The 17,158-nt window shown below is 31.4% G+C and overlaps 1 protein-coding gene across 1 annotated transcript in view; it reads left to right on the top strand.

Annotated features, from left to right (window-relative positions):
• Window positions 1-853: 853 nt before the first annotated feature.
• Window positions 854-17,158, top strand: part of Megf8 (multiple EGF like domains 8) — a 19,170-nt gene continuing 2,865 nt past the window's right edge. The window contains 28 exon segments of the mRNA XM_011504589.1: window positions 854-1,094; window positions 2,157-2,439; window positions 2,595-2,758; window positions 2,828-3,105; window positions 3,356-3,540; window positions 3,602-3,920; window positions 4,015-4,259; window positions 4,325-4,558; window positions 4,656-4,943; window positions 5,148-5,285; window positions 5,409-5,653; window positions 6,928-7,545; window positions 7,885-8,192; window positions 8,762-8,935; window positions 9,216-9,633; window positions 9,852-10,188; window positions 10,624-11,022; window positions 11,283-11,767; window positions 12,131-12,913; window positions 13,728-14,152; window positions 14,390-14,963; window positions 15,154-15,439; window positions 15,628-15,853; window positions 15,927-15,953; window positions 16,089-16,404; window positions 16,524-16,699; window positions 16,994-17,154; window positions 17,157-17,158. The exon segment at window positions 17,157-17,158 is cut by the window's right edge and continues 88 nt beyond it. Coding sequence (XP_011502891.1) covers window positions 2,235-2,439; window positions 2,595-2,758; window positions 2,828-3,105; window positions 3,356-3,540; window positions 3,602-3,920; window positions 4,015-4,259; window positions 4,325-4,558; window positions 4,656-4,943; window positions 5,148-5,285; window positions 5,409-5,653; window positions 6,928-7,545; window positions 7,885-8,192; window positions 8,762-8,935; window positions 9,216-9,633; window positions 9,852-10,188; window positions 10,624-11,022; window positions 11,283-11,767; window positions 12,131-12,913; window positions 13,728-14,152; window positions 14,390-14,963; window positions 15,154-15,439; window positions 15,628-15,853; window positions 15,927-15,953; window positions 16,089-16,404; window positions 16,524-16,699; window positions 16,994-17,154; window positions 17,157-17,158 — 8,016 coding nt within the window. The 5' untranslated portion in view covers window positions 854-1,094; window positions 2,157-2,234.

Genomic DNA, 17,158 nt, shown 5'->3' with positions numbered 1-17,158 from the left:
GACATACCTGTCTTCGTTTCAGTTTTCAAGAAAATTTTACAATGTATTAATATTTTACATAATAATACATTATTATTATATATATATATATTATTATATATTATATAATAAATATTATAATATATATAATATATATTATAATAATACATTATTATAATACAAAAATTACAAGCAATTTTTCGCTTTAGTGATCAGTAAGATTTTTATAACAAAATTTTAAAGGCTATTTTATCATTAATAAATAATTTATACGACTTATATCTGGAATTTATTTATAATTAGTTTGAATGCAATTCTTCTACAGAACTTGTAAATTTAGTTGATACTTAACGAAATGCCGGCTTTTTAATAAATAATTGTATTGGAATGCATTTTTATTTTCAATACAATTATTTATAATTCAATCAAGCTATATTTTTATTTATTACTACAGTATCGGCGCTCATTCATTATTTGAGATAGAGAAAGTGGCTTTGTGCAGTTCTATAATAAATCTGTGTTCTTACATATTTGAATACTTTGGTAATTATTAAAGTTTCAAACAATTGTTAATGAATCTACATTTCTGAAAACATGGAGCTAACGAAACTTATTCTGCGCATGCCCTGTATTAGTATGCCCACTAGCCTCACGCACAAGCGCGAACACATGATCAAAGTTGCACACGCGCGCATATACAATAAGATTGTGGCTGGCCAACAGTAGGAACGGAAGAAAGATAGAAAGCGTCCGTATTTCGCGCTTTCTTCCTTGCTCTCGTAAATATACATCAGCATATGCGTACACGCGAATACGCACACACCCATATATAAATATATACATATATATATGGATAGAAACGGAAGATATAAGTTAAGCAAAGCAAGTTGGAACGTTGTGATCGGAAGGAGAGTGTGTACTCTCAAGGTTTTTCGTTGTCGATTCGTGGGATATGGGTATCACCAAGTCCAGATCATCTCACAAACTCATAACAATATACGAAGTTGCTCACGAGGCTGAGGAAAAAGAATCCATCGCCTGTCGATGACGCACCACACAATCCTGATGAAAAGTGCTTACGGTAGCAAGTAAACAGGAGCACCCATATGAACGTGGTACGTCCCTGTATGCACATTGCATTCTGTATACAATACAACTAAACTTGCGTTTTTGCATTCGTTTTCTTTCTATGCTAATCAGCTATTACTGATAATCGCTCACTAGACTGTTTTTGGCGGAAGAAGCTGGAGGGGGATAGTATGCATAGGCGCGCTAAATTAATTATAATTATATTTGTTGAAATTTCAAAAATTAAAAAAGACCATTATTACTTCATGTAGATCCAATGACTCAATGATACTAAGGATTAATGAGAAATCATTGCCATGAATGTGATAATGATTTATGTATACCTAGTACACACTAGTAATACTAAGTATTTATCCTAAAATTTTCATTTTTATATTCATGCATAAATAATCCAATAAAAAATAGATACAATTTATCATATAAATTAATGTTAAAATGAGTGCACTTTATATTTTATAAGAAAGTTTAATTTGAAGAATTCAAAGACGATTGATACTAGTGTTTAGTCATCTTCTGTTTTTAGCTCTATTAAATTTGAATATTTGCTATTATATTTCCTCTGATCATTTATAAAATTATTTATAACAATTAAAATAATATCGAACAATATTTTTTAATTAATAATCATGTATTACTTAAATAATTACTTTAGCAGATATTAAAAATGATTTAATACTATTATTATAAAAATTATAAATTAAGAAAAGATAGTGTATAAGTTCATGACTAAAATTGAATTATTTGTATTTTAATAAGCAGACATTCATTTATAAATAAATTAAGAGAGTAAATAACTTTTTCAAATAAAAATTTAATATTACAATTTTGACATGCTAATTGTACAATATAATTGCAATATATAGAAAATAAAAGTTTTTAAAATACTAAATTAGTATGTTAGGTACAATCAAATTTGAATATTATATATTGAATATTTTTCATCAAATTCCATTATATCTATTTCATATACATATGTATGTCATAATTTCTATAATGTATTAAATAGATAGATACTTATTTTATATTAAAGTATTATAAATAAAAATAACTTTTATATTAATCAATATAAATTTTTTTTTAATACATAGATATAATTGTATTTTCTTTGGAATTGGCGGGATGATCATTGTTTTGCTAAATGATAAACAAGATTTGATGTCAGTGTGATGGGTTTAACAATATCAACAGCATTATGGATCATTACCTGGAGCTGTTTAATGAGGGGCCTCAATTTGGCCCCTCAAATATCAAACAAACAAGTGCCATGTGATAAAACTAGGAAAATCTTTACAGAATCCTGGGGTATAATTAATGATGGACCTAAGGGCTCAAATTACACACAGGATTCGCATTGCGAGTGGTTAATTAAAGGTAACTTTTATGATCTGACACTTAATGAAACAATGCAAATTGAAAATTGAACAATATGATAGTCATATATTAATTGTTTTGTATCAATATCTCAATTATAATACAAATTGATTTTAAAATGATTATGAATTCATTTTTATTTAATTTAATTTTAGCCAATAATAATCGCCAGTTCATTACATTAAGTTTTCGAACTATGGGCACGGAATGTAGTTATGACTATGTATTTGTATATGATGGAGATTCTTTCAGATCGCCACTCTTAGGAAGTTTCAGTGGTAAAACAGAACCACAACAAATAACTTCATCTTCTGGACATGTTAGTTTTAATCATTTAATATAATTTTTTATTTGTAATTTCTGAATATTCATCACCTTTATTTTATAGATGTTAATTCTGCTCTATAGTGATACAAATTATGTTTTGGATGGTTTTCATGCAGAATTTTCTGTTACGGAATGTCCAAATAATTGTACAAATCATGGGAAATGCATAAATAATACTTGTTTCTGTGAGAATGATTGGGGAGGTAAAGACTGTTCAAGATCGCTATGTCCAAATAATTGTGGAATTGGAGGTGTTTGTGGATTGAAACAATGTCAATGTCATAGTGGATATTCTGGACAATCCTGTTCTCTTCATAAAACTCGTCCAGAAGGAAATAGGTTAGAAAATAATTTTTAGTGAAACTAAATATATATTTGAGTAATATTAATCATGAAAATATTCATGTGAGCAGTTTTAGAAATAATTTTTAATAAAATTATAAAGAGTATCTTATATTCACATATGTACATTATTATTTAAATTAATTACTTTATATAATTTTCTATTTATACATAATGTTTGCATTATTTTGTAGTTAATAAATGAAATATTTAAAATAATGTTATGAAATGCTTTTTTGTAATATAGATGGCATTGGCTTTCACATTCAGAAAGTGGAATGACATCGAGAGCAGCACATACAGCAGTTTATATAAGTGAAACAGATTCTATGTATGTTTTTGGAGGCTACAATCTCAACTATATCATTAGTGATTTGGAAATTTATCGTTTTGCAACAAGTCAATGGGAAGATGAATATGGCACAATTTTAGGTATGAAAAAATTAAAATACTTATTTAAATTTTAAATGATTAATATTTCTTCTTATTATAGAAGGAGCATCATCTGCTGAATACTTAGACCCTGTATTGATTGCCAATGAATTAGAACATATGGGAGCGGGAGCACATGAACAATATGGACTTCCAACATCAATATTTTGGAAACTACTTTTAAGTTTTAAGGAAAACAGCACATCTACTTTAAAGGATAGAGCAAATGTTGATGGTACCCAATATATGTTACGAGAATCAAAAATTTCAGAACATAGAGAAAAAATTCGAAAAAATCAAAATTTGTTAAAAACCAATGACACCAATGATAGCCAAGAAAAAAAAAAGCATACTAGAAGAATTAAACCTTCCCACACCAGGTACTTTTAATTTATTTCAACTTCTTTATGTTAATAATAATTACACGAAAATTATAAATTCATATAAAATAAATTTTTAAAATCAATACTTTAGGTATCAAAGAAGTCCTGATAATAACATTCTTTCTAAAGAGGAGCATGTTACAAGTACCAATGATAGTCTTGATTCAGAAGAACAAATAAGAGAAAGTCCAATGAAAGAAAACATATTGTTCCAAAATCTTTTAGAACCACAATTTACAACACAACTTCCAATTAATAACGACACCTCAGAATCAAATCAGGAAGAAATGCCAAAACCAGCTTCTCGATATGGACATGCAGCATGTAAATATGAAGGTAACTTTGTTTTGTACTATAAAAATATAGAAATTACTTATTATTAATTTTAACTTCTGACTTAGGAGGTTTTGTCATTTATGGTGGTAAAGTACAAGATGGATCTCTTTCCAATGAATTATGGCATTTCAATGTCAATAAAACTTTATGGACACTACGTGCTAGAAATTCGCTTGTTTATCCACCGAAATTAACTCGACATACACTCACATTGGCAAATGAGTATATTTATTTATTTGGAGGAAGTACAGTAGACGGAGAGTTTTCATCAAGTCTTTATAGAATTAAATTAAATTATTGTACGTAATACTTGCAAATAAGTCATTTACAACTTAATAATTAAGTTATTTAATACGTATGAATATAAAGTATTAAAATGATTCATATGTTAAATAGCTGACTCGACAGCCAGTACAGAAAAATGGCAAAAAGTTCAGCCACGAGGAGGTAAAGAACTTGATGTTAGAGTTGTTGCTCACTCAACTGTTTATCATCAAGCTACGAATTCATTACTTGTTTATGGCGGAGTAGTTGCTAGTGTTGCTCGATTCAGTAAATTGTCCGATAGAATGTTTGTTTTTCAACTTGATAAGAAAGTATGGTCCGAAATTCATTACCCCAGAGCACATTTGCGTGATACATATGTTCCTCGAGAACGAGCATTTCATACGTGTAATATAATTGGTATGACATTGTATTAATATTTTATAAAATTAAAATATTTCATTTAAATAAATTAATTTTATGAAAGTTATTCTTTAAAATATTGCTCATATAATTTAAAATAATAAAACATTTTTTATTGCAATTTTGATATCATTTCAAATAAATATAATTAATATAATAAAAGAACGCATATTTACGTGGACTCAATTTTAATTTAAATAGGGAATTATTTGATTGTGTTTGGTGGATATTCTCATAAACACAATAAAGAAGAAATTTGCTATGATAACCAAATGTATCTTTACCATCTTGGATGCCATGCATGGGTGAGCCATGATGTTCTGAATACAAGTGATAAAGGTAAAAAATATTGTAATGACATATACATGAAATAATAAAATACTCTATAATTATGAGTATTATTGTTCGTTGAAATTACTTGTGATAATTTCAAAAATAAGAGATATCTATTTTATGATAAAGATTCGCAGTATCCGAAGCAGCAAGGTGTATTTGCTCATGCCGCTGATGTAAGAAATGGAAATACATTATTATTGGTAGGTGGATATCATGGCAATGTTAATGCGGATTTACTTGCATATACATTACCACCGATGCTCGTTCCTGGTGATGTTGACCAAATGGAACCCGAACAATTTTGTTCAAGGCATAAAAGTCTTTTTGAATGTGCTGCTAATCCTGAATGTGGTTGGTGTTCAGCAGACGAAGTGAGTATTCGAATAATATAAGTATAATTCTAATTATTTTTAAATACATATTATTTTTATTTATTTTTTTTTTTCAATGGGTAGAGAAAATATTATATTTGATATTTACAGCTTATTTGAATATAATTAGCATATTATTTTACAACTACAATTTTAATATAATTATAAATTCAATTTATTTTAACTTGACAAGAGACTTACATTTTTCTTTCATTTTTCATATATGTCTATAATTGTAATATTAATTAATTTATTGAAACAAAAATTTATTCAACTAAAAAATACATTTATAGGTAATTAATTTTTTTACATAAAACATATATATTTTATATAAATAGATACAAATTCAACTAAAATTATTATTTATATTTTTCAATTTTTATTGATTAAATTTTACATCAATATAATAACGATGATCCTTCCAAGAAAATAACTAAAAAATATTTGTGATAATTTCAAATTGAAACGATGATATATTTTGTTTTTTATTCTATAACTATGAACGAATTTTTTTAATAATATTCCAATATTTATAATCTTAATTAAGTATTTGTATAAAAATTCTTGGTTAATTAAATTAAAAATATATTTAATAATATATTTTAATAATACAATAAAACTAATAAATATATTTGTAATATAAACTACAAATTTAACTGTTATTTCGATATAGAAATTTTTTAAGTGATTATTTTAATGATTATTTAAATAATATCCATTTAACATAGCTAATGTTTATTAGTATTATTTATACAGTTACTTACGTAACTATTTTCTATTTATATAATAAATTAAAGATTTTTATTTGATAATAATTTGATATTTAATATTGGCATGATGATATGGTATCATAAAATAATATTTATTCAGAACGAAATAATTTTATTTTTGTATTTATGAGATTTTATTTTTTAAATAACATTTTGTTTCGATATTGTTTCTTTTCTTTTTTTAATTTTTAACTTCTTTTAGATACATGAACGTTCAAACATTAAAAAAAGTTTAATTAGTTTTACTATAAGTTTTTTTATTATATACTTATTTATCATTTGTCAATAGTACAACGTATTTTTGAATTTTAAATAGAATTATTAAAAATTGGATGGTCTTTAACATAAATATCTTTAGTAAATCATACGACCGTTTTATTAAGTATGCCCCCCTCCTTTCTCAATGTATTGTACATGCATGAACGACAGTAGGTGGGATGTACGTATAATAAATGAAATCAGATAAACCGATAGTTTTATAAGTGCGATAAAATTTGATTTTAGAACTGCTATGGTCGTACAGTCGTCAGCAATTGCACGACCAACCTGCAAACAACTCGGTGTCCAGGTGTCTGTCCAGCCCTTGGCGACTGCCACTCATGCTTGATTCACGGACAGCCGGGTGGTGGTTGGGGCACCAACTCGCGCGGCCGCAGTTCTGTCTCGAACAAGTTCAATCTTGGAACGTGCACATGGTGTGTTCAGAATGCCCGCTGTCATCATAAGGACGACAACTACGGGGTTTGTGGCCTGCGCGACGATACGCCCTCTCAGATACCGGGTTGGTGGGGCGCTAAGGGCACGGAGATAGCACGTGTCGCCGAATGTAGAGAGATGGATAGAAGGCCCGGACTCACCTTCCTCAAGTACAAGCCGCCCGTCAACTTCAGTCAACCGGATTCCGTAGCCATCGTCAATGCAACCACCGTCGACTTTAATGTTCCTTCGATGCAGGGCGCTAAAACTGAGTCTGCCCTTGGAGGCGAGATGATAGCCAGACTCCTTGGTTTTCTCAGGTTGCCGCATAACATTTGGGATAGCAAATCCGAGCTTCTGAAAATTTGCGTCAGCTACAACAGTGCTGTTTTACATATAGCACACAATAACCATACGCAAGATCTGGTTTGTTTTTTCTTACTCTTTCTTATTCTTTCTCTTTTTACTTTCTCTTTTTTATGATTAAAATGAGAATTTTTTCAATGGAATTTCAAATTAATATGATCGACTATTACAACGCAGTCGGTGATGATTACATTCAAGAATTACTTATAATATATTAATAATCCATCGTTATTAACTATTTATCGATTGATTTTTACCTTTTTTTTTAACAAAGATCGCATGGGATCTATTATAGTGAAAATAATTACCAATTATTTATTTGTGATAAATATAAATAACATTGATTTATCAATATAATTATCGGGCTTGTATGTTATATAATAATATTTTTATTATTAGATATTGGTGGCGAATTTGACCGCGGAAACGTCGCAGTGTATACCGATGAGAATGTCGACCGAGCCCTTCGTCGCAATTTCATTTTTAGCAGGTCGATATCTTCTAGATTTTGAATCTAAGAGAATGGTGACCGCAAGCTATGCACACTCCAGTAAAATGGAAATCACACATAGTCGACAAAGTGAAAATCCAAAAGTATTTACTTTTGAGTATTTGGAACCATATCAGAATGGTTCTTGCGATCAATATAAAAACTGCTTGTATTGTCTGACAGACTCAGCTTGCGGCTGGTGTGATATCAATAAGAGGTACTATACTAAATTATATTAAATGTTAAATTCAAAGAATAACGTAATGATACTCATATAACGATAATTATATTAAAGAATATTTTTTAATTTTTATTTCAATAGCAGGCACAAATAAAATATCGAAATACTAATTGCTTTTACAATGCTCGTACATTATCAATTATAACAGCAAGAATAGGCCTGGTTATTATAAAATATTATATTCTATTGTAATTTATTGTAGTTATTATAAAATCCCTTTGCAGCCTGGTAACTGAGAATAATTATTTTCAATGGTTATTAATAAATCTTTTTCGTAAGCTACAAAAATGGTATTATTTTGTTTTTATTTTTTTCACGCCATTTTAATACAATAGTTGTAAAGTAAATTGAAAACTTTGCTGTCGGCGCTGTTAAAATTTCGTTAAAACTTGCATTTTCTCTCTAATGATATCCTTAAATTATATTACAGTTATTCTAACACAATTAACATATAATCCTTTATTCGTGTTTTAATCTGTTTGATAAATGTCATGATGTCATCATGATAAATGTCATCAAATGTCATCATAAACATCATAAATAAGATGCCTCCCACGTACAATCGACGAGACCATAAGCTGCGTTGCTGACACAGAATTGACCATGGATAATAAATCTGAACGCGAATGGCACTATATTACAATCACTCCTTCAACCTGTGCGAACTGTTCCAATTATATCTCTTGTGAATCTTGCGTCGAGACAAACATCTGCGAATGGTAATTTATTTATTCATAAGCGTTATATACATTAAATATTTGTTCCTTAAGTAATAACGGTAATAACGTGAAATAACAGCATCGTCACGAATTAGTTCACCAATATCAGAAATAAACGAGAAGGTTCTAATTCTTTATAATCCGTGTGTCAAGTATGAATTTAGTATTTGAGAATCTTATACGCATTGTTGGATGCGCGTTACCAATCGAGCTACGATTTAAGCTAAAAGTTCATCAACAATTTCCGGAAGGTAAAAAGCGCTTAAATCTGTAATTGCAGGTGGACTGAGGAAGCCCGATGCGCGCGTCTGGGACGACTACCTAACGCGGTGACGAGCCTCGAACAGTGCCCGGTGCCGTGTCGGCAGCGTTTCAATTGTACGCAATGTCTAGACGAACGGGGCAGGTGCGTCTGGTGCGAGGCCACCCAGGAATGCTTCTCCTTTTCCGTTTATACATCCGAGTATCAATTTGGCCTGTGCCGTGAGTGGACCGATCAAGCTGGTCTCATGGGCGTCACCTCGAGAACTAGCTCCTCTTTCACCGGCAACGACCAATGCAAAAGCTGCAGCCGACATTCCAATTGCTCCAACTGCCTACATTCGCTAAGCTGCGGATGGTGCTACAGTCTCGAGAATCCTATACTTGGTGCTTGCGTACAGGGTGACTTCAATCAGGCGCACCTCAACTGTAGTCAGGTGGGAATTTATTTCTCATTTTACTATTTGGTATATACAAAATTCTGAATAAAAGCATCCATAAGTCTTTGCAGCCAATAGGCAGATTTAAATATTCTATAAGTATTTTGAATATTCGACTCTAATCTCATATTTAGACTTAAAGCACTTCACTAATAAATAAAATTTCTGGTTTTTAAATGTAATTGTTTACATGTGTAATATGCAATATGTTTTAGATAATAAGCGACTATCAGAATGGTACGTTGAGCAATAATGAGACTGGATGGGCATATGCCCAGTGCCCTGACGTTGATGAGTGCGATCTCGGGCTCCACGACTGTCACTCAAATGCCGTTTGCACCAATACTCACGGTAGCTATAGTTGTCAGTGCAAACGCGGCTTTAACGGCGACGGGAAGGAAAACTGCACGAAGACCTGCTACGAGAAATGCGTCAACGGCTACTGCAGCGAGGCTCCTGAATATAAATGCGAGTGTGACCTCGGCTGGACTGGGGCTGATTGTCGAACCAACTGCGGCTGCTACAATCATTCAACTTGCATGCAGAGGCCAGGCACGTTACCTTAATCATCTCTGCAACTTCGTTGCAATTGTAAAATTAACATTCAAGATTATCAAATAACTGAAATACTGGTGGGAGGGGTTTCTTATTTCATTTAATTTATTTTAAAATATATTAAAAAATTTTAAGCATTTTAAGAAGCTTTTCATTTATAAATTCAAATGCAAATTATGTTTAAAAATATTGTTCTTTAAATTTAGAGACTTATTATTGGAGATATTACATTGAAATTATATACAAAGCCGATTAAAAAAATATATCTGCGTTCGCTTCATTACTTTGAATTAAGCAAACCGAGTAAAATAATTTGTGTGAAAAACGTAAGCATAATACTTACAATTTGTGCTTTACTATATGAACGACGATAGTAGTTCTACGCAGTAGTTCCTTTAACTTACGTTGAAAAATCCGATCATTATACCGCAGGTATGTGCGACGAGTGTCAGAACTGGACAGAAGGTCGCTTTTGTGACGAATGTAAAGCCGGTAGTTACGGCAACGCCACTACTAGCCTGGGATGTCAAAAATGTGATTGTAATGAGCACGGGGACATCGAGCTCGGCACCTGCGATCGACAGCGGGGCATCTGCCTGTGCAAAGATAATGCCGAGGGCGATCGCTGCGAGATTTGCAAGAAAGGCTACTACGGGGATCCAAGGAACGGTGGCATGTGCTATTATGGTTGCATGTCGCGGGGTATGCTGGAGGGCGAAGGAGATGGCAAACAAGGCTTGGGAAGTCGACACTCTCAACTTAGTCTCTGGGAGAATCACCTTGGTGGATCGCCTACTCGGGAGTGCTTGTGGATAGTCAGTCCAAAAACAGGTTATTTCTAATATAATAATATAATAAAATATCAATTACTATAAAGAAAAATATAGTACAAGTTTTTTTTTCGTAGGGCCCAAATGTGCGTTTGTGCGCATAAAATTATAAAAAACAAACATACTTGTTATATTCTTCAATGTTTCATTGCTAAATCAATACTAAATCGATTAAGAAAATAGTCATCTATATACATTTACATAAACTGTTTAATGAATTAAAATTATTTATTTGGACATTTATTTTTTCATCAACTCTAGGCCTTTCTCCTGGTACAATGACACCCGCTATTCAAAACGTCATTCAGTTTACCATCCACAAAGACATAAATATCAGTTGTCAAGAAAATAGCGTTTATGTATACGACGGATTGCCTGCTTTTGTATCTAGTACGAGCAGCCAACAAAGCCAACTACTTGGTGTGTATTGCACCGAGAGCACGGATTACCCCGTTACCGTTGAAGCCAAATCCGGCTTTCTTACCGTCCATTATAAGCAGCTCGATGAAGTCGAAGGCTTCAATGCCAGTTACGTCGTTATGACCTGCAAAAACTGCCCACGTAATCGCGAGTGCCGCAGTGGCAATTGCCTCTGCAAGCTCGGCTTTGTTGGCATCAACTGCGACATCGAACTTTGTCCAAAGAACTGCTCGTCTATTAAAAAACAAGGAGTTTGTGATAAAGGTTACGGGCACTGTGTGTGCGCGCCAGGTTTTGGAGGACGCGATTGCTCTATTCCTATTAAGGTATGGAAAGAAAAAATAAATAAATAAAATATTCGTATTTCATGGAAATATCAAATGTAGTAAGCATAATAAATAAACACATAATTTATAGTCACACACAAACGCACACAAACGCACGTGGAAATGTTGCTTTATAAATTTGACTTTAGCAGACTATGAAAGTTAATAATGAAAGTTGCAGAAACTTTGTACTAAATAATTTTCACTAAATAAAACTTAATAATATTAAGCAATTTTAATTTTTATATAACTATGAATGCTCTCTTGATTATTAAATTAAAAAAACCATATTATTATAAACTGTTACTAATATACTGTTAGTATGTTTAACTAATTAATTATTTAATTTTGCTAATTTCAAAGGATAATCAACTGGTTTTCACGGAACTTTTTAACAGTGAATATCTTGCTGATCATTTGGATCACCTTCGTAAGACTTTACCACGTTTCGGACACAGTCTTGTAGCAGACAGACGAGGCAGCCTATGGATGTTCGGAGGTTACTCGTTGAGTCATGGACCACTAAATGATATACGACTATTCGATACGAAAAATAGTACATGGATGCCAGTGACGGTTGAGTCAACGTCAGAGGCGTCAATGCCACAAGGCAGATACTTCCACGCAGCGGAAATCGTACACAGTAGGCAGCAGATCTACGTATACGGTGGCTTGTCAATGAAACAAGAGGGAATTCAGGGTTTGTCTAATAATACAATCAGTGACTTCTGGAAATTTAGTCTTCAAAACCAGCGGTGGATGCAGATAACCGATGACTCACCTATCAAGAAAGAGCCACCGCCTCTAGCCGGACATACACTTACGTTGTATAGAGATGGAGGGGAGTCGGAAAGCTTAATACTCATTGGTGGATTTAGTCCAAAATATGGCTATTTAGACACTGTATGGGAATTTAATCTAGAAACTGAGACGTGGGATACTATATCCACGATGGGAAATGGACCTTTGGGGGTTTACGGGCATTCTACAATCTTTCACAGCCGATCAAATAGCTTTTATATTTTCGGAGGCTATACGTATGCGATCAATAGAACATTTATTTCAAACAAATTGTACGCATTGAATTACAAAACAAAAACATGGTCTGTGCTTCCGCCATTCGACGATGATGTAACCGACGGCTCAGTGCTGGTAAGTTTAAAGGTTTTTTTTTTCATTTTATTTTTTTGGAATAGTATTCAAAATACTTCATAAGATTATTGGTGCGATTGTGTTTAAGCTTCTATCAAGTGAGAATGATAAGAAATAGGTTATTTGTTTAACAAAAAAGAAACAATAAACTTTAAGATCCTTGTCTCTCACGTACTATTATCTTATATGAATTAGCATAAATCAGCATAAATGTATATAAGTCATCATAATAAATACTCATATTTTAATTTTTCCATTGAGTATATACGTATTTTAAGTTGAATATTAATCTTTATATTTAATATTGGGGTAAAAATTAATTTTTAGACTTTTATAAATAGCTGTGCTATAATGTTTTAAAATTTCCACTAAGAATTGAAATTGTAATAAATATTTGCATTGATTTTTCTGAACTATTTAAGATTTATTTATTATTTTAAATATAAATAATTGATTATATAAAAAATTGATATGACACCATCATTGTTTTTCTATAATTGATAAAATAAGGTTTGATATTATTATCGTATTCATATTGTGTAATAATACTGAAATTCATTTTTAAACTAACTTTGTTAAAAATAAACTAAAGGTAATAACGATATTAGTACTACACTTTTTATTGATATATTCTATATTTATAAAGTACTATTAATATTTTACTCGAAAAAAATATGACGTGGAAATAAATCCTTTTGAAAATGTTAAAGTTCGCGCAAATATTTATAATACGCCGCTTTTTTTAAATTATTTGTAACTTAAATCTTAATATTTTAATGTATAAATTTTTATTAAATATGATTTATAGCCCCAAGCTCGTTTTCTTCATTCCGCTGTTACGACAGAAGAATATATGGTGATCTTTGGTGGACGTCAAAATCCTCATAATACTACCGACTCTTTAATTGCCTACAAATACTCATGCAATTTATGGATTCGCCTAATTACAAAAGATATGGAAATTATAGGCAAATCACCGCCACCAGCTTATGCACATGCAATGACGCATGCTGATCCTGAAAGTAATGCAGTCTATGTAGTCGGAGGTTTCGACGGTGGAATCAAGAGTCACGTTACACTTATTCACGTACCCGAGGATCTGTGTAATTTGTGGACTGATAAAATAACATGTAGAAAATATTACGGATGCTCGTTCTGTTCCGTTACAACGATTTCTGGAGATAATGCCTCATACTGTTTCTCTAATGAAGAAACACTACATCGTGATGAAAAGTTAGCTATTACTGTATAAAAAAAAACACGCACACGCGCATTCACGCATTCACACATATATTTTGTTAAGCCATATTATATCATATTATAAATTTATATCTGAATCTTAATTGTCAAGTCATTATACATATTTTTCTACGAATTGACAGTTAAATTTATTTTTCACCTATCCTGTTTACTTATCTAATAAATTCAGTTTTGATTTAATTATATATTGATACATATTTGTTATTTTAGATGTGACGTAAATGTCACCAAAGCTCATCGGTCTAATGGTATATTTTGTAATTCCGAATGGATGGCCAGCAGAAAATGTGAAAGTTTCAAAACATGTACCGACTGCTTGGCCGAGTGGCCTTACTATAAAGAAAAGGTTCCTGTCTGTAAATGGTGTATCGACTGTCATGGCAAATGTATACCAGCTGATAAAGATTGCGATGAGCAAAATAAATGTAAACATTGGCAAAAGTTCGTTAACGACGTTAATCAATGCGGAGAAAGATTATGTCCAGCAAGTGATTGTGAGAAATGTAAAAATTGTCAAGGAAACTGTGTATGGACAAGACAGGTTTTGAAAACATGTAAGATCTTAGTTAAAAATATTTTTCCCGCTCATTTGGTAAATAAAAAAAATTATAAAATTGTAAAAAATTGCGTGCCAGAAGATATATTTAATAGATCCAGTATTAAAATGACGAGCACACAATGTGAAAAAAGATGTTCTGAACACAAGGATTGCAAAAGTTGCCTAAGAGGTACGGGCGCTGAAGGTGGATGGAGAGAATGTAGATGGTCTACACGATTAAATGAAGTAAATAAATAATAATAAATTTTTTAATAGTGCAAAACATTTATTTTGAAAATATTGTTTTTACACGTATTTCAAAATAAAAAATTACAATATTAAATATTATGAATTACTTTAATTTACTTTAAGCAAATATGTATGCATTTTCATTTGACATTATTTCACTTGTGTATGAATTGAATGCTTTGTGTAGTGTATTTCTCCATCTTATCAACCTTTATACTGTGCTGGCGGAGTGTGTGGTTTGGTTTTACGAAGTATGGATTTAGAACACTGCCCAGAGCCTTGTTCAGTATTTAAACAGTGCAGCACATGTTTAAAACATTCGCATTGCGGTTGGTGCTCGCTAGATTCTTTAAACATTACTGGACAAGGGATATGTACAGAAGGATCACTTGAAGCTCCTCCAGGCTTTGATCACCCAGCTGATGGTACCTGTGAAATGTTATACTATCAGAAATATCCTCAATTTGAAGCACGTTAGTATATAGAATGTCACACAATAATTACAAATTTTTTTACATAAAAATTGTATGAATTTAAATATTAATGCTCGAGTGTATGATACACATTTATGTCTCTATATTTAGTTGTACTGGACTAAATACAATTTTAGTATTTAAGAGACCAACATACTTTTCATAAAAATAAATATTGAATATTTTAGCTATCATAACAACAGCGTCCTCTCTTGATCTAGATTATCATAGAAATAAAACAATTTCATTGGGTAAAATTGTGTCATCACTAAAATTCTCCTGGCACTATGTACGTTGTCCACCAGAAAACGAATGCATAAATGGCCATCATACGTGCTCGGCAAAAAGTGAAAAATGTTTTGATCTAGACGAAGGATTCGAGTGTATGTGTGGTGAAGGATACAAAACCGAAACGTATGCATTATATCTATTTAATTTTCTATAGTAAAATACGTAGCATAGTTTTATTAATTATTATGTTTTTCAGGACCCACATGTATAATGAGTATGGAAGGTATATATCTATCTATCTATATATATATATATATATATATATATGTAAAATATTAATTATTGAATATGAATTTAAAAATTCAATATTTATAACTAAATGTCCGCTCTATGTATTATAAAATTTATCTCCTTTCAGAAAAACATGTGTACCAATGTGTACACAGGGATGTGTAAGGGGAACTTGTATCGAACCGGACGTATGTCGTTGCGATTTTGGTTACGTTGGTCGAAATTGCTCTATACAATGTCAATGTAACGGTCATAGTAATTGCGCCGGTCCAGACAAACTCGATAATTGTTTGACGTGCCATAATAATACTATGGGACCCCAATGTGATAAATGCAAACCTTTATACGTTGGGAATCCAGCTGATAATGGTCAATGTGTGCCGTGCTTAGAATATTGTAATGGACATACGCGCATATGCATCAATGAAAGTATGACCGTACCGGTAAACAATAAAAATTTTTAATAAAATAAAAATTTTATTTTTAAAAGTTTCATAATAATAACAGCGTTTTCTTAATACTGCAATAGATTGTAAACAAAATTATTTTTCTATGTATTTAGGATCCAAATTCTATAGACAAAATGTCAATTGAATTATTAAAGAAACAACTGGTGGAGGGACCAGTTGCAAAAGCTAAATGCGTCAATTGCGGTAATAATACAAAAGGCGACAAATGTGGTGAATGCGTTACCGGATATTTTAGAGGAACGGAGGATTTAAGAGACGTTTGTCGACCGTAAGTCTTAAATTTAGAATATAAAACTAATACATAAAGTAAATTTATATCTTTTAATGGAATTTATTTATTATTCGGATGTTTTATTAATGTTTATTATACTATATTAATTGTTAAGAAAATGATTTTTATAAATTATAGAAATATATTTATAAAAGTTGTTTTATTAAATTTATTAATAATATATTTTATCATTATATTTTACTAAAAGCATCACAGAGGTCAAAATTTTGATAAAGGCAATACTAATGGAAAACTTAAATAAACGTAATGATTTAATTATATAATACACAGGTGTGAATGTCACGGTCATGGTTTCACGTGCGATCCAATAACGGGCGAGCAATGCGACTGTAGAAATAACACGGAGAGCGAGCATTCGTGCGTTAGCGGTCCACCCAAAGGTGTAAATTTCGGATTGACCCCATGTTGGATGGTGCAGTGCAGTAAATGTAGGGA

This window comes from Ceratosolen solmsi, unplaced genomic scaffold (genome assembly GCF_000503995.2).
Source record: "Ceratosolen solmsi marchali unplaced genomic scaffold, CerSol_1.0 scaffold148, whole genome shotgun sequence".
NCBI lineage: Eukaryota > Metazoa > Arthropoda > Insecta > Hymenoptera > Agaonidae > Ceratosolen > Ceratosolen solmsi.
Note: the sequence above shows the minus strand (reverse complement) of the source record. Positions and strands in the feature narration are given on the sequence as shown.